This window comes from Gymnogyps californianus, chromosome 5 (assembly GCF_018139145.2).
Source record: "Gymnogyps californianus isolate 813 chromosome 5, ASM1813914v2, whole genome shotgun sequence".
Lineage (NCBI taxonomy): Eukaryota > Metazoa > Chordata > Aves > Accipitriformes > Cathartidae > Gymnogyps > Gymnogyps californianus.
Window position 1 is genome coordinate 40,896,225 of NC_059475.1, and position 27,470 is coordinate 40,923,694.

General features: G+C 37.2%; 1 protein-coding gene across 2 annotated transcripts in view; it reads right to left on the reverse strand.

The window, feature by feature from the left end:
• Positions 1-9,952: 9,952 nt before the first annotated feature.
• The window catches only part of STRN3 (striatin 3), a 67,552-nt gene continuing 50,034 nt past the window's right edge, over positions 9,953-27,470 (reverse strand). For both annotated transcript variants that reach the window (XM_050898434.1, XM_050898433.1), the window contains 8 exons: positions 19,047-19,222; positions 18,867-18,914; positions 16,409-16,530; positions 14,554-14,721; positions 14,150-14,290; positions 12,649-12,756; positions 10,450-10,536; positions 9,953-10,333 (listed from right to left, as the gene is read on the reverse strand). In XM_050898434.1, the coding sequence (XP_050754391.1) occupies positions 10,164-10,333; positions 10,450-10,536; positions 12,649-12,756; positions 14,150-14,290; positions 14,554-14,721; positions 16,409-16,530; positions 18,867-18,914; positions 19,047-19,222 (1,020 nt within the window). In that variant the 3' untranslated portion in view covers positions 9,953-10,163. The remainder of the gene's footprint in view (positions 10,334-10,449; positions 10,537-12,648; positions 12,757-14,149; positions 14,291-14,553; positions 14,722-16,408; positions 16,531-18,866; positions 18,915-19,046; positions 19,223-27,470) is intronic.

The following is a 27,470-nucleotide window of genomic DNA, read 5'->3' on the forward strand; positions in this document are numbered from 1 at the left end:
AAGGAAGACACGAAATCTGTTTCTTACATTTCCTGGGTGAATTCTTTACTCATAAGCTATTTTATAACTGAAAGAAGCGCACAACTTCCTCTGTCATTGGCAGTATGCCTTTCTCGGTCTCAGAACGAAATTCAGGCCAGGGTCTCTGATTCTGCTTCCAAGGTACCTCAAATTTTACACCTCACACAAATCTTAGGCATTTAGATCCTCTATGACCATGAATCACCTTGTATATATATCTTTTGATAGCGTGACTCTTTCTAGCTATACACTTGTCTGACAAGTGCAGTATATAGGAAAAGCAGGTATACAGTCCAGGACTGAAGGTCAGTAACTGCAGAGAAGTCTTCATACTGCCAGACCTGCAACCTCGTCGCAGAAGTCTTTTATATTACATCCTCAAGCAGAGTGCAAGAACAGGTCTCGGAAGTTGACCTTTATTACTGTTTGTGAAACTATTAATATTGAACCAGCAAGAAACAAGAACAATCCAAAAATAAGACCATCCTAACATTCTTAAGAGAAAATAATAACTTTAAAAGTACTTATTTTGCCTTTCAAAATCAATGTCAATAAAGAGCTATGTAGTAACCAGTCAAAAAACATTCGCATCAAAAGCCAATGACTATACTTCTCTACAACTTACAAAGTAATTTTGAGGTGGGAAGAGAGGAGGAAGAACAGGGGTGGTTTTTTGGCACATATGAAGTAGTATAGTTCCATCAGAACAGTAGTTTCTCCCATAAGTGTTCTTAATTACTTCTGTTTGCATTTCTTACTAGTGTTGTCACATAAGCCTTCTCATCTACCAAGTATGGCCCCATACAATACAGATATTGTATTTTCATATCCCCTGTTCTGAAGAAAAGTGGTGACAACTTCTTATGCCTTGCTTTTAAGGCATATTTCTAATGGGGCAACTCTCAATACCACTACCTAGCTCCACCAGTTTTGTCAGCACTTCCCTTCCTTTCATCAGGCTGAAGGGTAAGTCAGCTCCAGAAAGCATCAAAGCCACAAAAAAATCACAGAAAATTTCTCTGTTGCACGCAAGTGCCACAAAAGTCCCGAGTACACTGTCAAAGAAGATCAACTTGTATCTTAAACGAACTGCCTGGAAACTGGAGGCTTAGATCCCCAGCCTAAAAAAATCCATCCAAAAAATCTTACTGACTGACTGTGGTTTGGACCTGGGAGAGTAAACATAAATAGCTTTCTTCAGAAGCTGAAGCAGAATGTGTTTGAATAGCTTGTGATCAACTGTCATCCAAATATAGGCATCAAATATATGGAAACTTCCACTGAACAGTTTATAATTTCAGTAACTTCCCAGTTATATATGTCTATCAACTGGAGCACACATTCTTTTGCTCTCTTTGGCTTCAACAGGAATTTTGCCTCTGGCTTCAGCTGAAGGAAGAATAGGTCCTGAAAATTTGCTGTCTATGATTAAACCCAAGGTCTTAATCTCTGCTTTGAAGCAAATGCCCACTTTAAATTTAATCTCATTAGGATCAAAACTTCCTTTCCTTTCAAACAATCAAGTTTGGTTAGTGAAGTATCCTTGATCATCAGCCACTTCCATTACCTGAAGGGTATTTATTGTTTTATTACTCTAAAATTTATTTACATTCATCTGTGTCTACATACAAATGAATACTGCATCCTTACTATTTTTTGTTACGTTCCACAACCAGAGCAGTTGTCTGTAAACACTAGCAGGGTCAGCTGAACTCTAGCCATCCCACGATAATGAAGGGAAATAGCACTGCTTTGGCCAGTTTGTTTACTATAGCCAAAAGGAGCAGGTAGCATCGCTTCCTAGCTGCCAAGAAGCCTAACCTCATGCTGAGAGCACTCTCCTGGAAGCCAGGCGCTGTCAGTTTGAATATACCCTCAGCCTCAGGGTATAACTGAACCTACAGCTGAACTTCATCCTGGACCAGTTCCTGAGACACCGGCATGAGAATCCTACATAGCTGTTTTTGCTAGCAAATGCTAACTAAACCTTTCCAACCTTTGCTGAGGCCAGATACAGCCTTTACTACTTAACAGCAATCAGAGTATGGAAGAATGTAAGCAAAGGGATAAGAACTATTTTTCTGCCCTTGTGTATGTGATCAGATTACAAATATGATAAACAATTCTCTGCCAAAGAATACAAGTTAGAGACAACAACAAGTCAGAAGACTAAGAAAAAGACTGGCAAGGTTTAGGAAAACAATTTGAATTAGATGGGAAAACAAAAATTACTTACTAAGCACTACTTTTAAATTTTTGTTAAGTTTCAAATTAAACAAACTATACCATTAAAATAGTCTTTTTTTTCAATCAAAACCAAATTCACAACTATGTCGTTTCTGGAATTCTCTGACACTTACCCTTGGGTATTTTAATAATATACTACTTGTTCAGAAAAGGAAGATGGGGAGACAACAGCTTTCTCCCATCTAAATATTCTAAATGAGGTGAGGTACACAACTTTGTCCTGTTGAACTAATTCTGGTGAGGACTAGGAGCCAGTTTAGAAACAAAACAGAACTGTCTGGCACAGCATGCTGGTAGCAAACACATCAACAAGGACTTTACTCCCCAATGGTCTGATTTGCTCAAATCTAAACAGAGACCAGACTAACACACACAATTAAGAGAAAGTGACCACAATCAGTTGCCTCTGTAAGCCCAAGTATCTGCCAAAAAAAAAAAGTTTCTGACAGAATGTAATACATATGCACCATGGAAACTGTCAGGTATTAGATCACTCAAACTGGGGAAAATATTTCCAGCCTCTAAGAAATTCTTCTGTACAGGAACTGTTAGCTAAATCATCTTAACAGAAAACTACCGGCAGAATCAGTCACCAGGGCCATCAAAGGCGAAATAGTCAAAGCACTAATTCAGGAATATAAAATATAGCTCCTGTTTTGTGAATAACTACCCTAGTAATGAAGTGGTATTGAAAAGCATTTTAAAAGATTTGCTGTCATTAAGATGCAATGGTATTTCTACATAACACAGAAAAACTCCAGGTAAGGCAATCCAGGGGAAACCTCTGGCTACCAACCAGACCGCCAAAAGCACCAGGCACATAAAAAGGAGCCATGACACAGACTTCAATGTACTGCCACTGCATGCAGAGTGTCTGCAGGACCTTGCAAGAGCTTCTGCTTTTGAGCTCCTGCCGCCAGCATTCACAGCTGCCAACTGCCACTTCTCCCAGAGGCCCAATACTTCTCACCAGCTGAGCCGTAGTAGTCCACCTGTGCAAGAGGTAGCAGCAATGGCCCCGCACCCTCCTCCGTGCCTCCCTGCCTGCTGCACGCAGGATATTTTCCCAAGAGAACTGAAGGGTTTGGGGTTTTTTTGCTCCCAGCCATTGCTGAGACTTTGGGAAAGGAAGACATCACTTCTGCATGAAGCAGGAGCTCTTCATTCCCACTGAATTGTAAGTCTGACAAGAGCTTAGACGCAAGATGCCCCTAATCAAATGAGCAGCTTTTTCCTCAGAAAATCTTTCTCTTTGGAAAGAAAATTCCCACATATTAATTAAAAAACAACAAGAAATCCACCCATTTCAAGGTCTGAAAGAGCAATTGGAAAGACACCTGAAACAACAGGAAAAAATCTGCTTAAAAAAGCCAACCAGGCCAGTCACCAGAAAGTCACCAATAGCATACAACCCCCTTGACCAACCCTCCTTTCATGGGGGAAAAACCATGTCCCCTTGGCCAGCTGCCATTCATGAGCAAAAACCCAGCAGCTCTCAGGCTCGGACTGGGGAGTGCCCAGATGCCATCAGTCGCTCCCCCTGTCCAGCCTCACCAGGATCGCCCCAGGCTGGCAGCCAGAGGAGAAGCAGCGACAGCTCCCAACAGTCACATGGCAAATCAAGCTGCAGGTGGAGGCAAGGGAGAGGCCTCAGGAAACACCTCCGGGCTACATGACCAACAGTGGACAACATGAGCAGCTCTCCCCCTCCGCTGACATCGAAATGGCTGCAGGCAGGGAAGGCAACATCTCTCCCACCCTGGCTACTCACAGGTTGCTGCTGGACTCCTGCAGCCCCACTCTGTCCCCAGTCCAGAATCAGCCATTATCACCTTCTCCAGGTGGCACCACCAGGTGAGCCCCATCAGCTCTGCCCCGCCCCACAGCAGGTGGGCCACAAGCCTCTGTGCACCAAGCTTATAAAGTCATCCTCTCAACTCAGGCACTCAAATGGATATGTACTTACGTAGATCATACATGGATTCATAACCTAACATTTATACGAGCTACTCTTTCCTCCTACAGGTTTCTCAAAGCCTCTGGAGCTTTCAAGAAAAGCTGAGAGTTGAGACAAAAGCAGACGGGAGAAGGAAGTTAGCAAGTCAGCTAGCACTAATTAAAGCTTAAGACCAAACAGAATTAAAAAAATCTTTATGGTATTATCAAAAATGTTCAGCTGCAAAAAACTCCTCTTCAAGTTACACTGAAAACTGCTTTAAAAAAAAAAACCAAAAAACACTGGTCGCACAGCTGATCCTATTTATTTTCTGTCAGAAACGAACCTGAGGATAGAGCTGCAAATCATTCTCTTATAGTGGTATTCTCCCTTCAGGTTAAAGGGTCTCCAATACATCCAAGTCAAAGACATCCCAAAAGCAAATACTCCGTGATCATCAAGTGAAATATTTATTTTAAGGTGTCCAGTACCCTCTGAAGTAGAATGGAGCATTTTACCTTAAGAAGTTATAAGTCTCACCCCATATCTTTTGTGATAGAAATGAACAGTTCTACAAGCCACATAATAATTAAGCTAGGGTTACCTTTATTTTTATTTGAAAGACCATCACTTTTCAAAGGATTAATACCATTTGTAAAGAATGGGGCAATATCAGTACTTTTGAACTTCACTAAAACAGATACAGCTCCCAATAATACTCGGTTTAAAAGAGGCAGCCTTTAACCCACACAGCTAGTACAAGATCACTATTAAATTCCTACCTGTAGTCTCAGTTTCACAAATATATACAGAAATTCACAGCACTGCTCCTTTAGTTTAGGAAGTTTTTACTTCTGTAATAAATCCATTAATTTCAATCAATTTAAAATGAGAGCATCAAAAGTCTCACAGCACTGATAATATTTAATAGAACACTCTAGTGATAATATTTAACAGAACACTATAGATATTCTGCATGTAACTGAAGACAACTGTGTATGTTGTTTGCGTATGAAGATATTAAACAGTTAAAGTTGCTACTTGCTATTTGTTAGAGGTCAATAGCTAACAACCATCAATAGCTTAGGTTCCCAACAGAGAGCATAAAGCGGAGCCATATGCCTGTAGGAATCAGTTCTTCTCTCTCCTCCAGTTAAGATGGCATGCTAGAGATTTAGTGTTACTCTGACAATGTTATGTTATAGCACTACATACAATCAAAGTAAGAATTCTTCTACTGCCAGATTAAATGCCCTAGCACTGTTCCTAGACACTGACGGTGCGCTAGGATGACTAAGGGTTGCCCAATGGTTATTTTGCTTCAGGAAAACTAGACCAAATCAGCTGGAACACTGGACATGACCTTCCAGGAGGAAATATTATCAATACCAAATTCAAGATGTATGGGAATTAATAATTAGAAAATTAAAGATCTCCTAATAAAGTTCTAGATCACAAAAAAACCCAGGCCTCACTGACATCTGTTCAGTTTGATGTGCATCTAAAGAAATTAAACAATTGCTAAAGTACACATCAACAACTTTCAGTTTACTGTCTTCAGCAGAGACTTCTTTTACAGCAGTGAAGTCAGAGGTTCAGTGATTCTTGAAAAAAAAGAGACTTATGACCTAGGCGACCTCACATTGCCTCCTTTTCATTACTAGGGATCTCACCAGAGTTAAATTAACTTCCTTAAACTCTGCAAATATTCAAAAATAGAAGTATTTTGTTGCTATATGTGCACTTTCAGAAAGTCTGGATGCCTTCTCTTACAGAGGGCCATCAAGATATCCAGGTAAGAGGACTAAAAAGCAAGCATGTTGTTTTCCATTATCAAGTTAGTCAAAATTTGGTTCTATGTTAAAATTAGAAGACAAAGCAATGTATTTTTATGACATTTATAATGTTTTGTAGCTTGAACTATTTAAAAAAAAATCTATTAATACAAGCCATTTAGTTTGCATAGGACTCAAGGATGTGTATTCTCCAAGTACCAAGAGAGCAAGTATTAAATATGGAACTTAAACCTTCATTCATGCTCACCTCAGATATAGCATTTAAAAACAAATTCTGAAGCCTATTCTTGTTAATCTTTATTTTAAAAAAGTTCTTAAAAAAAAGAACATAAATATGTGTATATATATATATATATACACACACACACACTCTAGTGAAACCAAACACAACTAAAAGGTAGTCAGTCGTACTTTCATACCATGTACCTTATCTGGGAGGAAAAAAAAACAAAAAACAAACAAAGAAAAACTTACGCACATTTTCCCACCAGGATTTATGTAGACCACCTTATCTGCGTGTTTAGCCTCCCTGCAAAAATGCCAGTTGCTCAACTGGGAGGCATTTGTTTGAGACACCTTTTCTGTGATACTGTAGCTAGAAGGACTAGCAGTCAGTACTGTGTGACCGAGAAGCTTTCCACTGATTTGAGATGGGAAGTGCTAGAGAAACACATACTACGAGTATGCCAGGACAGAGAAGGCTATCAGTTTTAAAAATAAATCAATTAACATAGGAGAAATGGACAGCCTCTGATAATGTATGCTGAAGCCCACAGAGTTTTTCCACTAGGAAAATGTACCAATTATCTCCAGGCAAATAAATTCTTCCTTAGAATTTCTAAATTAGGGAAGGTTCTTGATCAGGGCTTGTTACACCCTTTTTCAGATGCAATTGATATTTATGTAGACAAGATGCTGGACTACAGTCACCACTCATCTGCTTAAAACAGCTCCTACAATAAAAATCAAGATGGGGAGTAAGTCTGTTAACATCAATCATACTCTAAATGCTAAATGTATTATTAAACACATTTCAATACCTTTCCATTCAAGGTTCTGAGCGCAAGTCCTTTGGGTCTTACTTACAAAAGGGAAGTAAATCAGTCCTTTCATAAGTTGAGGTGTTTTTGCTAAATGAAAACATTTATTTCAGCACTATCATTTTTTCCCCATCACCAGTACTACAGCTCTTCTGTTCTAAAAAACAAAAAACAAAGGTTTTAGCATGTTATACCCCACAATAAACAGAGATTTATAGATGTATTAGAGATTATGTATTATGTATTAGAGATTGTCAATATTCAATAAATGAAGCCTCACTACAGCATTTGATCCACTATGCATTAGTGAACTAAGATGACAGTTAAGATTTCAATTAAGGAAAATAAGCAAATATTTTTGGTTTTACCATTTCAATTTTAATACAATTAAAAAAAAAAAAGGTAAATGTTATGCATGGCAATGTTTATTAAACAATCACATTTCATTTAAGCATTAAAATGCAGCAGTCTGGAAAAGCTGCCAGAAACAATGTTTGGCTTCAGAAAAGGCAATTATGAAATTACTTCCAATAAAATTCAAATACTCTCTTGTCTGTTGATTAGTTGAATGCTTTAGACTGGAAGGAACAAAAAGTGCAAATCAGCTGAATGTTACTTTCAAAAGTAAAGTCTTAGTGTCCTACAAGCAGCTACTGAAAGGCCTCACCTCAATCTTCATGATAAAGGACAAAATTCTCCAATTTCTATACAATTATAATTAACTGCAACATTTCAAACAATGTAACATTATTACTAAAACAAAATTAATTTCAGAATATAACTGCAGTATTCTGCCTACCATGAGCACCTTTTTTTCCTTTTTTTTAATCTAATTTGCTTGACATGAGATGGCATGAGATACATTCTCACTGCAAAACTAGAAACTTACATGGAACAATACAGTTACAACCACTTATAGGAACATGTTCTAGCTTAAGGTAATTTATACCTAAACATACTACCTTTACATGAAAATCTAAGCTTCATATTGTGGTATTCTGTTTTTCCGATACACTTTCAGGAAAGTGACTCATCACAGAGTAGCTAAATGTTGACCTGCAGCTTAGCCTTTTGCAACAAGACTGCCCTTTTGCGCATCATCTTTATTAGAGGACTTATAAAGGAATGGACAAAGGTTAATAGATAACATTTGACATACGGGCAAATTTTAAGCATTTAGAAATGAATTTTTTATTTATTTTTTTTTTAATTCAACACAATGATTCAGTGGCAGTTTGAAATAACAGAGTATCTTTTTGGCTCCTAAATCACTTGAGAATCACTTCATATACAGAGATAGTGAAAAACAGTGTGATTATCATCTTATAAAGGCTCTAAGAATACACTAGCAATTTTCAATTTGTTCTTGTAAAAATCTTTAAAAATATTGTGGAAACATGTTCTTATATGTGGGCACTGCTGCTTGAAACTGAACAGTTGGTTGACATCCAGACAACTATTACAATTTTTCAAAAGCAAAGCAGCTTATAAGCATAATAAACAAATGATCATTTTGCTAAAATTTAGACCTAATTTAGTAATTTGTAGAATGACACTTTCCAACTGTGCAACACAAAATAATGTAGCCAACAGTAACATACAGGTACACCATTTAATATTTATTATATGCATTTTATATACATTATTTTTCAACAACTGTACTTTTGCTATGTGGTACAATCTTAAAAATTTGCTGATTCATAGTTTGTAAAACAGAAACCTTACAAAACTCATCAAAACTCGCAAACTGATCAGAAAAGTTTTGTGGAAGACTAGAAAAAATACTTTATTGTATTAATCATGCATTACACAAACAAAATCTTTAGTTACACCATAAACTGAAGCACATCTGAAAATAAAATAAAAGCAGGGAATAACTAGTCAAAACACAGCAGATTTATGAATCTTGAATCAACTACTTTTGTATTCTATTTGAAACGCAAATAAAAATAATTTTCACTCCAAAAGTTCTGAAACAAGATTGTTTTTTGGAATCAACTCCACTCCAGATACTTAACCAGCGGAAAAAGAATTTCTTGGTTTGCAACTTTAAAATTATCAAACGTCCCATTTTCTCATCTATTTTAGACTGTTCAAAGAGTGCCATAATAGATATACAGGGCCCTTTAACACACTACATAAAAGGATATAAAGACCAACAAAAAGTGAAATAAATAACAATAGGCCATTAGCAAGATGGGTAATCCTTGATAAATAAACTCGTAAATACAGTAAGATGTACAAAATATCACATAGTGATAGGATGCCAAGATTAATTTTTTTTTTTTTAAAGAGTTCATTCGGGGGTGATAACCCCGCTGTGTTTCATTTGAACACATTTTACAGTCCTTTATTTATGAAGACAGTTATGCGATGATGATGAATTAGCATCCTTATGCAAGGACTTAGCTGAGCTGTATTAGGCAAAAGAAGGGAAGAGTGTGGTTACACGGCAGCGGGTCAGTGAGATCTCTGTGTTTTAGGGTTCTATAATGCAGAAAAACATTATCAATACAATCTTGAGCACTGTTGTGACAGGCTAAATATATAAAAAGACTTATAAAAACTAGAATTTTATCCAAACATTTTGTGCAACTAATGCTAAAATATTTTAAGTTAAATTTCCTTTTCTTTAAAGCAAAATAAAAGTTTAAAAGGGGAATCTGTGGCATTCAACTGATAAACAGAAGATTACTAAGAGATGAAAAGAAAGCTACTCTTGGAGCTCACTTCCCCCCACAAGAGCACCACATTCCTAACCCTAAGGCAGCACACAGAGTCCAAAATAAAAGTCTTTTGTAAGATCAGACTCCACGTTTGCTTAAAGACACCTAAAGAACAGACATACGCTCAGTTCATATCCAGTCAAGGCTACAAATACTGGTTTTCTTTTTTGTATTTCTCCCCACCCCCCCAAATACAGTAATTACAGTTAAATGAATGAGCCTGACATTTTTCAAGATGTGGTGACTTTTCACCAACTTATACCTGCCCCACATAAGAACCTTCACCCAGGCAGATCAGATGTAGTGTCTTATTGGTAACCTTATTGATGGCAGTGACGCATTCCCTCTTTTTTGTCCAAACAGACCTGCTGTTATGACGCAGGTTTGTTCTGCTATGTCACACAAATACTTTGGCAAGGGCATCAGCTCCTGCACTGGCAATATATGCTTTTGACGGATGAAATGCTACATCATAAATTGATTCATCCAGCTTTTTCCTATGAGCTGTTATTTCTTGCACACATGTCTTGCTGTCCAAATTCCATAACCTAATGGAACAATCATGGCCTGTTCAGGAAAAAAGAAAAAAAAAAAGACAAAAGACAAAGTTAGATTCGTCAGACACTTAAGTGCATCGTAAATGCAAAATTTATAGAGCACGCAGAATATGAAAAAATCCTTACTTCCAGACATTAAATAGATTCCATTAGGATCTACAGCTAGACTTGTGACAGCATCCAAATGAGCAACCATAGAATGGATCATTTTACCTAAAAGCAAAAGAAACAGTGAATTTCCTCTGAAGTACTGTTTCTTTTAAAAAAGAACATTCCCATTAAATGCAATATAGAATAACATGCTTATTTAGATTCCAATAATATCTGAATGATACAATTCTATTAGAAATTATTAAGTTTCAACTGCAGACTCTTGTGTGAGCATATAGGTAAATGACACACAACTCTCAAAAAGGCATTCCCATTATAAGCATTCTTTTTATCCATCTGGCATCTTTACTGGTAGCAATGACAATGAAGACCAATCCTAAAATGACTGCAGTTATGTCACAAACCGGAGGTGTTATCTCTGCATTCAGCTACTCTTAATGCACTTCTTCTCAGTGATCTCCATCCCCAGCATCTTTTAGGATCTCATGATGCTTTTTGGAAGGAGTTCCAAATTGTTTAACTGCACATAAGAACCACCACCTCTTTCTGTTTTGAACCTGTCACCTGTTGGGGGTTATCAACTGAACCTTAGTTCATGTATTGGAAAAGAGAGCAAATAAATCCCTGTAAGACCATGACCAACACAAAGAAAGTATATCATCTTTGCCCAGTTGTCTATCTTCCTGAAGAATCTCAGCCTATTTAGTTTCTAAGATTCTTCCTGAGGAAGCTAAAAGCTACTGAAGATCTCTGATCATCTTTTTAACCGTTCTCTGAAAGATTTTGATTTGGCTATACCCATTTTGATATAAGAGAGACTGGAGTAACACAAAGTACACGTGTGGATACACCAAGAATTCATACAAAGGTATTAACGATTCTTTTTGTTGTTTATTCCTTTCCTTCCTCCTAACATTGATTTTGCTGTTCTGACTGCAAAGCAACAAACTTTTTCATCCAACCTCTTCTTATAACTCCGAGGTTTTACCTTGAGTAAGAACAGTCAGCCCAGTGATTATTATTTTATATTATGAAGTTTGTTTTTCCTTACATGCATCATTTCACATTTATCCACAAGGAATTTAATTTGCCTGCTCTATTAGGATCTTCAGTTCTTCCTCGTCAGCCTTCATCTTTAATACTCTGAATTAATGAATGTCAGTAAACTGTCAAAATACTGTCCCCTGTCCAGATGATTCATATTATGCTGAACTATTGCTGATCCTCCAGGACCTGGTAATTTTTTATTTCACAAACTGACCATTTACTTCTACCTTCCGTTTCCTGTCTTTGACCCAATTATTTGTTCATGCAAGATTTTTCTCCTTATTCTACATCTTTGTTTCTTTAAAGTAATAGATTTTAATTTCAGGACAATCATTGCAACACACTTAACGACCACAATTCAAATACATACATTCATTCAGGTAAGAAGGGGAAAAAACGTCTAGCTTTTTGCCTTTAAAAACAAAAACTCAAGAACACCATCCCCGACTCAGCCCAAACCAAACCAAACACACTTAAACAGTGGTTTTGTAGATATGCTTATTTAAAGTCATCTTATGTTGATTTTTTTTTTTATTCCAACTTTGGTAGGATAACATGCAGGAAGTGACTGATAATTTGACAAACGGGAAGTTTATGTTCATTCTTACCATTATTCCAACCTTTCTGTCATGACAGACTGTGCAGTTTTTCCCTATACCCTTCTTCCCCCTCTTTTTTGCATATCTTTTTCTGTTTTATAAACTTAATCAGCAACTTAAGTATAACACACAATTTCACTACTACAATGAATTTAGGATTGTTTCTTGCCCTAATAGGTACTAAGCAATGTTCTTTACTACTGAGAGTTGAAAAACATAACTGATATATGCTTAGAGTTAAAAGCATGGAAATGATGAAGACAAGAAGAAAATAGCAGACATATTCTATAAATTAGCAAAGCACTAACTTAAGAGGACCTTTTGTCCCTCACAACTATCTCTGCCTGTTTTGAGAGAGTATTTTCTGGCTGCTGAAGTCAAAATTGCAACAGATATCACTATTTCATAGAAAAGGTACTGAAGAGGTTTAATCTTACCAATACCAAAAGTCCTCTTTTGTGTAAAACTGCATCACTAGTAAGTTTTCTACAAATGGATTCTCCCTATGTCCATCCAGATTTACTTTAAACATAATCACACATACAAATTAGGTTCTCTTTATCCTTACCCGTTTTGTTGTCAAAAAATTTGATGTGTCTATCTTCATGTGCTGTAATAGTTACAGGAAGTGTGGGATGACTTACTACCTTGTTAATATGATTATTTGATTGTACACCTGAAAAAAATAAAAAAAAATTCACCTGCCTTAAAGAAAGGGTTAAAGTTAAAATGAGCATATTTTAGCATTACACTTTAGCCTGCTATATTATCTAATATTATATAAATAACATTTTAGGAAGAGCATCAAGGTATCTCGTAAGAAATAAATAATAGCTTCTTGCTTTACAGGATGGGGCTAAGCCAGGTAGACTCTAGCCAATGTACTGTAAGGTTAAGCTGTACAAGTGGTTTGTACACGAGAAAGATTCTTCAGAGAGACAGCAAACAAACCAAGCAAGTACTGCAGGGCAGCACTAGCCAAGCAGAAACAAACTGTGGCATCTATAATATATGTTTAGCACACACCTCTTATACCTCCACATCAAAAAAGACTTCACTTAAAAAAAAAAAAAGATAGAATCCACGTAAGTCAACCTATTAGATTCTGTCAGATATATTTCTTACTTCAACTTAATGAAACAATGAATGGTTTAGAATTTCTACAGAAATTTTCAGAATATTCTTTAAAAAACACTTTCTTGTCTTGATATGCCAGTGTTTTAAGGCTTGATCCCTTCATTTCTGTGCTTAATTTTTGTTGATTCCATTTAAGTTTCTCTCTTCAAACTAGGAAAGTTATTTCTCCAATCTGTGATGTTCTTTCTCACTGTCAATGCCATTTTTTGCACAAGCTACCTAGAATAGCTTTTACACAGTTTCGTAACCTGTGTTGAAGTCTTTATATAACCTACTTAATACTGTAAGTACAATCACTAAGTAAACTAGATTCCTTGGAGGGGAGAAGCAAATTCTCCCCTTGCATTACTCTTTTAGATCTCATGTCATAGAAAGGAATGACCAGAAAACTGGAGGTTTTCCTTATGGAATGCTTTCATAGGTTCAAGAGAAGAAGGCTCCTCTAGATAGAGTTTCATTAGATACACAAAATTGTTAGAGCGCTACATCTTTGTAGGACCTTATTTGTAGCAACAAAATTTCTAATATTAAAAGTTCCACAGGACAGTGTTTAATCACAACCTGTGCAGAATTCTACACTGAACTAATATTCTGCTTAATTCATGTACTTAATATCCTCCAAGGATCCTCCTGTCAAGGTTATACAATGAAAATTGTGTTTTAATATGCAATTCAGACAACTGAATCTTGAGAAACCTTAGCTGAGGGAACAAAACCTGTTGCTTTCACTATCTCTAACCACTTTCAAGTCCTGCTAATCCACAATCTTTTCCATCGTGTCTGTTCCAAGCATCTTTAAGCATCTAACCAACTTTCACACTGCATGATGCAGGAGAGGTGCAAAACTTTTTCATTTACTTCACCATATAATAAAACTTTCATAAAGGTACCTCATCCAAAATGGATATTTAATACAAAAGAGCTTTACTTACCAGATTCTATTTGTGATGAAAGCATTACCACTGACTGGGAAGTTTCTAAATCATAGATGACTGCACGGCCAGTGTTAAAAGACGCCACCATATGAGCAGGGTCACAACCTATAAAGTCAACTGATGTAGGTATTCCATGCTCTAGAAAGAGAGAAAAATGTCTTTAGAAAGAATGAAACACTTAAAATTCTTGACAGTTTAAACATTTAGTTTGTTTTATACTCATACTTTGAAGAAGAAATTTGCTCCCTTCTTTAAAGTATATGCTACAGCACCAGGACTACTTTTTTAAAAGATCTTTTCCCTTTAGTCCTGTTACTTAGTTTTGATAAATGGAGACAGTGAGCCTGGACACATCATCAGCTGCTTCATAACAGATTTTCAAAAACACTGCAAAAACTTACCTTTCTCTCCATTGTAAGTGCAAATACAGGGCATTTTTTCTGGTGGGTTCCATAATCTAATAGTGCCATCTGCTGAACAAGATAGTAAGTGATTCTTTACACCGCTGTACGCAAGACCCCAGACTGCATCTGTGTGAGCAATTAATGTGCCAGCTAGAACGTTTGGCTCTGGAAAAAACAAAAGTTCAGAAATGAAACCTTTTTAGTGAAGAAATATTAAGTAAGTATTTCTTGTACCTCAATATAAATTAAATTCCACATGAAACTGTTATATATCCCCCCAGCCCTTCTTGTTTAAGCAACAGCTAGAATATTACAGGTCATTTTGCATAACCACTTCCATCTTTCTCAAAAAAACCAACCAACCAAAACAAAACAAAAACCCCCAAACCCCCAACAAACAAACAACGCAAAAAAGAAACACAAACAAAAAACCTCACCAAACCAAACCAACCAAAAAAACCCCACAAACAATTATGTCCCTTTTTCCAGAATGATACACGCTTGTTACCCCCTCCTCTCTAAGGCACTTGCTTCTTCCCTCCAAATTCACCCTCTTAAAGATGCTTGGTCACAGCCCTTCCTCTGTACAAGGTACAAAAACACCTAACAAAATCACCTTTCCACTTAAGCACTGACACTTAATGCTGTTTTTACTCAGCGTACTCTGCTGACACAGGGGCATGCTCTAAAACTCGCAAGCATTGTAATAATTAAAACAAGATTATTTCTGTTGTGGAGCAGGGAAACACATTCTTATTTTCTTCTCCCTGATACTTCATAGTTGTCTTTTATAGAGGGGGTTTTAATCTATTCTTTACTAGGCTTTGAGTAGAGAAGTGAGAGAAAAAGATAAATGGAAAGGAATAAAGCCAGACAAATCACTGAAATTTAGTTTTGCAGAAAATTAAAACCAAGTTGGTCTTGCAACCCAAAACCCTGCTAACAAGCTTTAGGGAGGAAAAACATCCTATTAGAGCTCTCTCTTAAAAAGAACTTTGTCAGTTGAGTAGAGACAGTTCTGTCTGTGCCCATGAAAATTATATTAATAATCCTACCTGCATGAACAAATCGGACCATTTTTAGCGATTAGACTATGCTGAATAAATTTTTAGCAGAGAGGCACAATTTGAGCTATATATTGGTTTTAAGGGACAGGGTGTACTGGTCTTCCTAAATCGGTGCAAGACAGCACTGCTTCCCATCCCTCCCCATCTCACTGCCACAGATTACGCAGCCTAAGTGTTGTATTAGCTCACTCATTACATTGACACAAGGAAGAGAGGAACAATTCTTGACTCTGTCCCATTCAAACTTCAGTGAACCATGGAACTGCATCCTTAGAATTACATTAAACACAAAATGCTGATCACCATCAATGGCAGGACAGTGATGCACAGTTTTCCAAGCAGTTATCAGCTCTTTAATTTTAGAGACATCGGTTATGGGAACTGAGATGCAAATCGGAAACGTGGGACATAGAATTTGAGTACACTTATCTTAGTTTTCTGAGAAATTCCTATCAGAAGAAATAAATAATCATTCAACAATTTGGAATTTTGGTTCAAAGTAGTAAGCATGCTTCTTAAAAAAATAAGAGTTATGATTAATTTTTTCTTTACTGTTTAAACTTCAGGAATTGCCAGTCTTCCTATTACAACTCTATACAAAGTAAGTCACCAATGCAAGTGGGAATAGATAATTAATGTCTACCACAGACAAAAAGTTGAAAACACACAATTTAGTTGATAAATGGCAGTTACATTTCACAAAAGCTCTAGGAACCACATTAGCATCAAGCAGAAAATTAATGTTGAAGACAACGGTCATAATTTATCTTTTAAAAGGTACTTACCATAGGTATCATATGGATCCACGTTAGGGCTAGGCATGTTCCACCACTGGATGGTTGCATCAATACCACCACTGAAACACTGTTCTCCATTGGAACTAATTGCCAATGACAATACAGGTCCACTAGTGGGAGACAAAGAAGTTTATTGACACTGCCTACAGGATAGAAGTGAAAATTTGGCTATCTACTTTCAAAAAAAATTGGATTGGATAAAGTAGTTAAAAAAAATTCAAACTCCAAAGAAACAATTCTGTTAAAATCTTTTTTAAGTCTCAACAAGTGATACCAACCTCTATCAAAATATTCATAACAAATTAACTAAAACTACTGAAATTCAAGCAATTCAAAGAACACCATCTTATTTCTCAGAAGCAACAGTAACTACACCTACAAACAGTGAGTTTTTAGAGTGCATCTATGCCAATCTAATAGCTAGCTGTGCTGAAAGAGGTGGTTGTAGCCCCTTCCCCTCCCCCCCAACTATTTTCTCATCCTATTTTAGGAACTGACAGTAACCTATGCCCCAGTAAACTGGTTCAGAAAAATGACCCTAAAGAGAGTACTTTTTGACTGAAGTTAGGCTTTTACTGGTTTAGCTTCCTCAACCTGTTTGCTGTGATACCAGACAAGCACAAGCTGTAGCCCAAAAGAAGCAGCAGGTCTACTCCTTCGGACAGACTAGTAAGTCAGATTTAACTGCATTGTAAAACCATATCCCCAAAATTAGATGCCTGGCTCATTTGATGGGCCATGCTCAGGATATAAGGAGTTTACCAGTTGTTTAAGTGCAGATAAGCAAACTAGAATTACACATTTGAAGATGGCGAAAAGGAAGACTACTGGTTGAATCCACCTACGTATTTGGCAAAGTGAAGAACGAAGCTGGGCTGAAAGGGAATGTTGCTCAAAGCCTGCCTGAGAGGAAAAACAGTAAAATTACTTTGTTACCAGTCCCACTGGAAGTCACAGGGTGGGGATCAGTTCTGTATCAAAAACTTCCCCAAACCTTACCTTTCGGTATTTGGTAACAAAAGCCCGAATTTAGACAGAGAAAGAGATCTGAAGAAGAACTCAATTGGTCAGTGACCCTCTATCACTCAAAAGAACGCTTGTGTTTAAACATGAGGACAAATTAGTCACCCAGTCCTAGGGAAGTGTATTTTACACTTTAGCTAATAAGTGCAAAAATAAGACATGACATTCTGTCAAGTGGCTTAAGGGAAGGAGGAGGGTGACTATAGTATGAGTAGATTTCCTAATACAAACTACTAATTTCTTTTTTTTGTCAAGGCCAGCATAGGAAGCATTATCCACTTCCATGCTTATCAAAGAGCTCTCATGTAGCTTACCTGCTAACTAGGTTGGAGACTGGATCTTTAATTACACAAGCAAAGTACACTCAAACTACTGTAACTAGCTATGCACATTTTTGTCTTGCCTTCTTATTGGAAAGAAGCAGAATTCAAAATTTGCAACTGAAACTCAGGCAGTAATAAAGCAGTTAATGCGAGTTGTAAAACTGCTAGTGATTTTTCAAGTCCCAGCTCAACTTGCAAGTTTTACTAACTTTGTTTCATTCAGGTCAGCTCACTGTCACCATCTGTCACAACAAAGATCTTTCCTTCTTTCAGACTAGTTTGTGCAATCTGCTTTCCCAACATCTTGGGCTGGACTGCGATCAGAAATGAGAATATTTGTTATGGTGTGTAATGAACCACCATCTGCACACAAAGCAGGCAAACCTGAGCTGGGAAAGGAGGAAGCCTGGGTTGACATTGCAAGAGAACTGACTGTAGCTATCAGAACTTTACTCAGGTATTAATCAACTTCTTGATTACAGCAATTCTCTCACTGATTTCCAAGTTCCCCCAGCCCTGAGAGGCATATGTATGAATTAATACCCATGCCCTATCTACTACTTCGGCCTATCCTGGCAAAGAAATTTTCTCTCTCATTCTTGTTCAAGCCCCTAAAAAAATTCGGAATGCTCCTAGTCACTTGCTTGATCTCCTGATTTTTCACTCACTGAATCCACATTCAACAGAGGGGTTTTTTTGGTCCTGATGACTGCATCTGTACTTTTAATTTCTCAGACCAGTATCTGAAGATGGTAGGTAAGACTACTAAATTCTACCTTATTTATCTTCTTCACATATTATATATAAAATCCACAGTCCAAGACATGGGCATCACTCATGTGATTTCATTATCATCTTCTACAATCTCTCCTTTCCATTGCAAATAACTACATTTGCCACTTCCTGTTCTTCTTGTGTCATCATGGACTGTGCAATTCATGACAAGGACTCAGTATTTACCTGTTTTTACAAAGCATAACAGACCTTGTCTGTACAACGTAAAAACAGAATACATTTGTGGCTTTTACACTGAAGTGTCTTATGAATCCATGAGATAACGACAATACATTTATCAAGCATTAATTATGTAAAACACTTACATGTGGGCCCTAAATGTGTAGATGGGTTCTACATCTAAAGAGGCACTCCTGAAAGAGAAAGGAAGAGTTATTACACTACATGAAAACTCTGCTGAAAAACTCTGAAAACATTTAAGAGTTTAATCAATTTCAAAGGCATTTAAAACACAATTGATGTTTCATAAAGACCCATATACTTGCTTTTTGGCAGGAACTGTTTTCTGCAAATTCCAAAGTTTTAGAGTATGGTCCTCAGAGGCTGTAACCAGCACAGGCTCTACAGGATGAAAAGCTAATGCCCGCACTCCATCAAAATGACTGCGTAGCGTATACTTAGGGTTCCATGTCTTTCGGAAGGCATCTTTATTAGCTGGCAGCTTAAAAAAAAGGAAAGGAGTAATTTTATCTTGGGTTTAAAAATATGTGTATCTCCTCGTATTTTAGGAAAACACTCCCTTTTTTATTCAGCTAATACATATTCAATCTTACGTTTGTATTTATCTATTGATCTGTCTATATGCATCTACATCACTCTCTCTGGCATGCAAGGTAGTCTACAAATTTTTCTATTAGAATAGTTTCTTTTGTTCCAGAGTGGAATGGAGTACAATGCTGAATATACAGACAAGAAGCCTTGATTTTCAAAACCTGGTTCTAATCCTTTTGTGCAATGATACTTTAATTCTTCTTCCCTGAAGAAAGATAAAGGTTTCATTGCTTATCACGTTGTCTGCACCCAAGGAAGAGATTACAACTGTCAAAAGCTCATTTATTACTTAAACACAATAAAAATGAGCTTCAGGTGCCTAGTGAGTGACCTTCCTCAGATGCATAACTTGACCAAGAATGACAGTAAATATACGTAATTCTTGAATACTTCTACATGTGAAGGTACGTACACAGAAATAGGTAATCCAAAGTTCAATACAGATTTGTCACAATTTTAAACATAACATTACATGTAAATATTTTTTAGTCTTTAATGAGTTTTAAATATATTCGTGAGACAATAACTTGGTTACTATGTGAAGCAATATACAAACTTCAAATTTATATATTCTGAACATCCAATTCATAATCTTAACCTATAGACTGTTAGGCTAAAATAAAAAATTACAGCTGCTTAAACCTCAAACTCCTCTAGTGACTGCAAGAGACTAATGTAGAGCTTTGAATACAATTTATGTTATGCAGAGAGCAGACCCTTAAAAGACTACATCCAAGTTGTCCTAACCCTCCATCATAAGGAGAAATACATGTGCCGGTACTTCCCTCTTCCCCAAGTAATTATAAAGGCAGTTTAGAAAACTGACTTTAGTTAGATGACCAAAATTAGCACACTAAGAATGAATGGAAATTACTCCTGTCCTCTGCCTTACACACAATCTATTCACCATGTAATTGTTAAAGCATGTTTCTCAACTGTAGGCCAGAATCTCTGAGTATCCCAAGATACTTTCAGCAACACTTTAAGAGATTAAAATCTCCCATAGCTAATAAAATCTTAGTACCTTATACCTGTCAGGACTGAAAATAAAAAAAATAAAAAAATCAGATCACAACATATACTGTAGTAAGTATTTTGGGACCAAATCTACATCCTGGACTGAATTACCACTACTCACTCAAACTAAGTTTGACTCTACCCAACCAAAATAAATAGAAAGGCTCAGACAATAAAATCTACTGTTCTGAGTTACAGATGTGCAGACATTTGCTGTTCCCTTATATTAATGTAAATTTCTTGCCTAAGTGCAAACTATGCCAAAGTCAGATCAAGCAACAGAAACTAGTTATACCAGACATGTAACCTGGATTTTTTTTAATACCATCCAACAAATACATTTCATAACAAAGCATTTTGTTTCCAATCTTCCTACATCAGAGTATACTGAATATCGCAATATTTTTATTAAGTTATTCAGCACTACACTGCATATTATATACAAGCTTCATAAAAAGAATAATCTTTTGTTTCAGGGAACAGAGTGGAATTCTGGGGTTCTCCATTAAACTTGATAGATTTCAGCCCAAACTGCATATTTACTCAACTCCTTGAATCTAAAGGGGGGGGGGGGGGGCGCCGAGAAAAAAAGGTATTTTTCTAGCAGACTCCCTTGATATTTTTAATCCTTATTATGTAATGTATTCATCCACCTGGCAAAATCATGTCATCTCATACACCTGTTGTGATCTGGGGCTTCGAGAAATTAAAGCCAAACATTTGCAATAGCAATGGCTGATTTTAGCACATTACATCCCAGATTAGACAGAAGACCTTGATTGTTTGGGTGCGACGTGCATCCACACCACACTGATTTCTATTACAGTTGTGATGAAGAGTCATTCAAGAAAATCAGGACTGAATACAGTGGTCATTATTTTTCAAAAAAAAAGGAAGAGTTCATTAAATCTTTTTTGTTAAAATGGCTGTTGCAATGGTAACTTTGTTCTCAGCAGTTCAGAGGAATCTGCTAAAATGCAAGGTACAGAATTTACAGAAATTACAAAAAACAAGATACATTTCCTATCTTAAGTATAGCTTTAAAGCTTTAATTTTTTGAAACAGACTTGAACACCTCAGTTCTTTTTGAAGACACCAAGTACACTGATTTTTTCTTAATTCTTTTCCCCCATCCATGTTTTCCAATGAATCTTGACATCCTTACTGCAAGAGTAAAAGAACAACTGACACATCTTTAAAAAGAGATCCTTGCAACCTCTAAGGAAAAAAGCTAACCAGTAGTGTATCTCCGAAAAAAATACACCTCAGAAAAACACAGTCAAGGACTTGGAAAAAGGATTTGCTGATTACAAAGGATAAATGTGAGATACCAAATGGGCCACAGGTATAATAGAAGTAAAATGTGGCACTGTATTCCAATGTTCTAAAGTGTGACATCTCAAAAGCCTCTCAAAACAGAAGGCATGGTGAGAAGACTCACTGTCCCACTGAGTCTTAATGTTCTACTGTAAATACCAGAAGAAAGTTGTGAGAAGACAGACTATGGAACCATACAGCTTCACTAGCTCCTTCTCCCTTTTTCCCTGAACTTTGGTGGACTTTACTAAACAGGACCAAGAGGGATCAGCTGAGTCCTTGATCTTAGTCCCGTCAGCAAACAGCCAGAGTAGATGCTTAGAATAGTAGAGTCTACGAAAAACAACAGTTGTTGTTCCCCCTCCTGAAACCACCCACCAACACCCAAACAAACACTCTGTCTAGGTCAGGAGACACAAAACACTTTACATGTCCTAAAAAACCTTTACCACAAAATCTCCTTAAACTTAGACCAAAATAGAAAACATGCAAACCGCACACCATAAGAAACTGCTAAACAGATCAGAGGAGCAATTGGAATTGGAAATGCCTGCTTTATAATACTTGCTCAATCTAACCTCATAAAAATCCCTTTTTGTCTTCATTTTGTTTGTCTGTATGGGAACACAGGCAAGCAACCTATTCATTCTGTCTTTGTCGTGGTTTAAGCCCAGCCGGCAACAAAGCACCACGCAGCCGCTCGCTCACTCCTCCCCCACGGCAGGATGGGGAGGAGAAAATACAACAAAAAAAGCTCGTGGGTCGAGACAAGGACAGGGAGGGATCACTCACCAATTACCGTCACGGGCAAAACAGACTCGACTTGGGGAAAAATAAATGAATTTAATTTGTTAACAACCAAATCAAGAGTAGGATGATGAGAACTAGAACCATATCTTAGAAACACACCTTCCCCCCACCCCTCCCTTCTTCCCGGGCTCAGCTTTGCTCCCGATTCCTCTACCTCCCTCCCCGCCCCCAGCGGTGCAGGGGGGGTGAGAATGGGGGTTGGGATCAGTCCATCACACGCTGTTTCTGCCGCTCCTTCCTCCTTGGGGGGGAGGACTCCTCACACTCTTCCCCTGCTCCAGCGTGAGGTCCCTCTCACGGGGGTCAGCCCTCCATGAGTTTCTCCAACCCAAGTCCTTTCCACGCGGTGCAGTCCTCCACGAACTGCTCCAGCGTGGGCTTTACCACAGAGTCGCGGCCTTCTCTGCTCCCAGCCCCCTGCTCCGGCGTGGGGTCCTCCACGGGCTGCAGGGGAATCTCTGCTCTGCCGTTAACCCTCCATGGGCTGCAGGGGGACAGCCTGCTGTCTCACCACGGGCTGCAGGGGAATCTCTGCTCCGGCGCTCCTCCTCCCTCTCCCTTCTTCACTGACCTCGGTGTGTGCATGGATGTTTCTCTCACATCCCACTCCTCACTGAAGCTCCTCTTCTTCTTCCATCTTCTTCTTCTCCTCCTCTTTTTTACTGTAGCTCTTCTTTCTCTTCCATCTTACTCTCCCCCCCTCAGGAGTCTTTTTCCCCTTCTTAAATATGCTATCACAGAGGCGCAACCACCGTTACTGATGGGCTCGGCCTTGGCCAGAGGCGGGTCCGGGTTGGAGCCAGGGAAGCTTCTAGCAGCTTCTCACAGGAGCCGCTACACAAACCCAACACAGCCTGGTAAACCACTAGCAAACCAGACTGAAAGAAGCGATACCTGAGCTAAACAAAAACAAACAAACAAACAAAAAAAAAGAAAAAAGACACCAGGAAAGGAAGCTCTTCCTTGCCCCTGCAGTCAACAGAATCCTTACAGCATAGTAGGAAAATACAAGTCTCCTATGTCAATCAACTACTCACCTACAGCAAACAAAGGAATTAGAAAGCAATAATTAGTAACTGTAGTCAGAGTCTTTTAATGTTTTAATGTTATTTTTTTCTTGACAATATTGTGACTGATTGGAGATTTCCAGTTTTAGATGCTCTGATAAATGAGTACTTTCCGTTTTGCAGCCAGTCCTACAGCAGAAAAACACCACCATCCTGTGCAGCTATGGAATCCAAGAATATACAAATGGGAGCATTTGATTTGGTAACAATATTACTCCCTCAGCATACAAACAACTACACACACTGAGGTAAATATAAAGAACTAGATATCAAAAAAGCCATGACTTGAGATGACTCTACCATATTACAGATGACTAGCCTTATGGACAACTCGTGCACTAAATCATTCATATACGGAAAAATTTTCAGCTATAGTTGAAATTCTTAAGATTTAAAACTTAATCCCCATCCTGTCCACATATCCTCTCTTTTTCAAAATATAACACTTACCAAGGAGTGATACATGAAAGCTAGCTGAACCCTGTTGTGGCTCTATTTATTCATGCACTATAATGGCTCATACAAGCTATTTGAAGAGCATGGACCTATTGGGAGCAAAATGCAAGAAGTGGGAATATTAAGTGTTTTGGGTTTTTTTTTGTTGTTTTACTTAAACATTAACTTAGCTTAACATTATCTGCTTATCTGGAGATTCACTGGAAAAGGAGGTGGCTTCAGCTAAGCTCATAGGGTCATGAGATTAAGATGTCCTGCAAGTACTATATTACAGGTACAAGGTAAGACATGGTCTTACTGCACTGCAGATCCACAGTTATGTGAAAACAACTTCAGAAATTAAGAACTATCAAGAAGTTTTTAACCTGAAGGAACATTGTGATGGAGAACTAATAGCATCTGAATTTCAGTCTTTTCAGATCCACGACAGGACAGAGATTCCCTTCTTAAATAAAAATATAAAAAAATTTCTTTCCATCTGTGTTATTTCATACTTCAAGTTTATCTTTTCTGACACATGAACAAGTCAAAAGCCACCATGCATTTTTCAGATATGCTTTAAAAGATAGCAGATATGCTAAAAGCACTGGGAAAGGAGGACTGGATAGGAAGCAGGGAAACCAAGTGACAATTATGGTCAATCACTTCTCATTCCTATTTGGTGAATGATCCAGTAAGAAAGCAAAAACTTCTATCTTTTGTCTCCTGTATCAGCCAGATATTAAAACATGAGATAACCTTTCCCCACACACCTCCCAAACCAAGCTGTAATTAAAAAGCCTCTAATCAAGGGTCTCGATGAGAAAATTTTGAAAATCCAACTACGCTGAAGCAATAAAATCATCTTCATCTACAGTATCACTGAAACCTTCAAACCTTCAACAAATTTGTGAGGTACTGCCTTCTGCTGCAAATTCCTTATTAGCTCAGGCAGTATTTCATATCTACGTATTTATCACCTCTATTCTCTGCTTTAAGTTTCCCAAGAGCAAAGGCAACTCCAAGTTCTATTCTGCATCGCTCTTTGCACAATAAAAACTGTATTGTCAGGTTTGTCACAAGTACCACAGATTCTCCTGAAACAGTTTGATCAGTTGGTGTCAATTACATTATTCATTGTAATGCTTCCTGAGTTTGTCTTGGCTCACCTGTAAATACTCCTCCTTCTTAGAATAAGCAGAACGGCTACACATTGTTTTATGAAGAAGTTGTACTTCACAAAAGAGAATAATATATTGCAAAGTTGCAATGTTGCAGTCAAGCATGACATTTGCCTCAAAACCAATCTTGCTTCTGAAAGTCTCTCACAAGCCATCCTCTACAGGCCAACTTTCACTACTAGAATTCTGGAAGGAGACATCACAAATTCCTTCTTTTACATCAAAGACATTCTTGCAATCTCTTTAGCATAGAAAGAAGTATGGCATATATTTGCCATTACTGCATCAGAACATATTAATGATTGCATTATTTTGATCTAAGATACTTCTAGCTCAGAATCGGCCTCTGACAGTAGTTAAAAACAACAAAAAATGCCTAAGAAAAAGTACAAGAATAGTGATGCTTCTTCTCACTGTTCTTCCAGACTGCTATCATTTCAGCCCAGGAACTTCTTGTTCCTTCTACGTATATAGTAATTCTCAATGGAGAGCTAATTGGAGAACAACAGATAATAATGATCTATAATAGAGATATAAAGTATTCTGCTAATACTGGAGTTGTGATTGATAATTGTTCTCATGACATTAAAAATAGCCAACCAAGAATGGAGCCATGCAAAATACAATATTACAGACCAACCCTAAGGGTCATCATACTAATTAGTCCATGCATTAATTGTCCAGCATACAGGTTGACTTGCGATTTTGGTGGGCAGAAGAGGAAAGAATGGTGCTTAACAAATATTTTACATTTTTAAAAGCAAAAAGAATCAGAAAATTCTGTGGTTAAGAACGTGTGCCTTAAGAGCCAAATGTTGTCACATTACCTTTATAAATTTAATGAAGGGCAAGTGTGATCCACCAGACCTTGATACTCCAAAGTTCTGAACTTGGGAATAGGACAGACATAGAATGCAATGCAACTGCAAAAACAATTTGTGATCTAATCTCACAATTATAGCTGCCTCACTACTGAAAGTATACCATTTAGTTTTTTGATGCCTCATATTTACTGTTAGTAAAATGGGAATAACACTTAAAGAAAATAAAATAATCAACTGACAAGTTTAGACGCTTGATTTGAAATTCAAAACTGCTTTAAAAACTATTTTTCCTCATGCAAGTTAGCATTAAATCAAACTTTTCTTAATTCTTCAATGAAGATACAGACAGGAGCATTCAGAAGTTATTCAACCAAGTCAATACAACACTATGTAAAACAAACCCCCAAACTATTCAACTTCATAATTCCCAGGGGAATTTACGACTAGTTAGGAGTAGTAGTTAGAAACATCCAGTTCTGGATGTTTCAAATTTAAGCTGCCTTAAAGCATTTACTGAAGCTTTTGAAAAACTTTTCTTTGAAGTCCACTTGTTCATAGATTTTATTGAAACTTTAAAAAAAAGTGATAAAGTTCTAAACAATTGTACATGACCCTCAAGTCAGACACATTTTACATGTGGTTACACAAGAGATTTAGCTAGACAGAAGGCAAATCCTGAGAAAGATGCAAAGAGCTCAAACTGAACTCTGATATTAAGTTATCTGATTTCCCAGAAGTGTTAATGTCATTTGAAATGAAACAGACAACCTGAAAATTAATCTTTACTGTGAACAGGACAATATATTGTACAAATTTAGAAAGTACTCCCAGTATTTAAAAAGCTCTTTCATTTATTTTTATACAGTCCAGTAATAGAAGGGCAGATAATTAACATTTTCATTTGTTATTCAGGAAATAGAACTATGTAACGTAACATCCTGCAATAACGGAGAAATGTAAGTATTAGCTCTTACTTCATTACAGCAATTAATAATCCTACCAGTTATAAATACTGAAGGACAACTATGATTAAAAAAAAAGGTGTGTAGTCACACACAAGTGTTTTCAGACCCTGTAAAAAGCTATGAACAATTTATTTCTTCACTTTGGAGATTCTAAGATTTTAGTAAAATCCCTAGTAATGGTTTCCAGTACAAACACCATGTATCTAACTTGAAAAGTTACAGAAGCAGAGAGGTACCTTATCAACAACAATAATTAAAAAACCCCAACCAACCACAACCCAAAACCACAAGACACTTTAAATACAATACGTAAGACTTACCTGAATACTTCCCTAAGCACCTGTCAAATGTTATTAGCCAATGAAAAATTCATATAACATTATTGGTAGTAGCTTAATGAATATGGTCAAAGGAATGTCAGAACACTCTATTATAATAAAAATACACCCTAAAAGCTTACATCTGAAATATAGTACTATATATAGTCTATGCTGTTAACACTACATAAATACAAAGGGGACA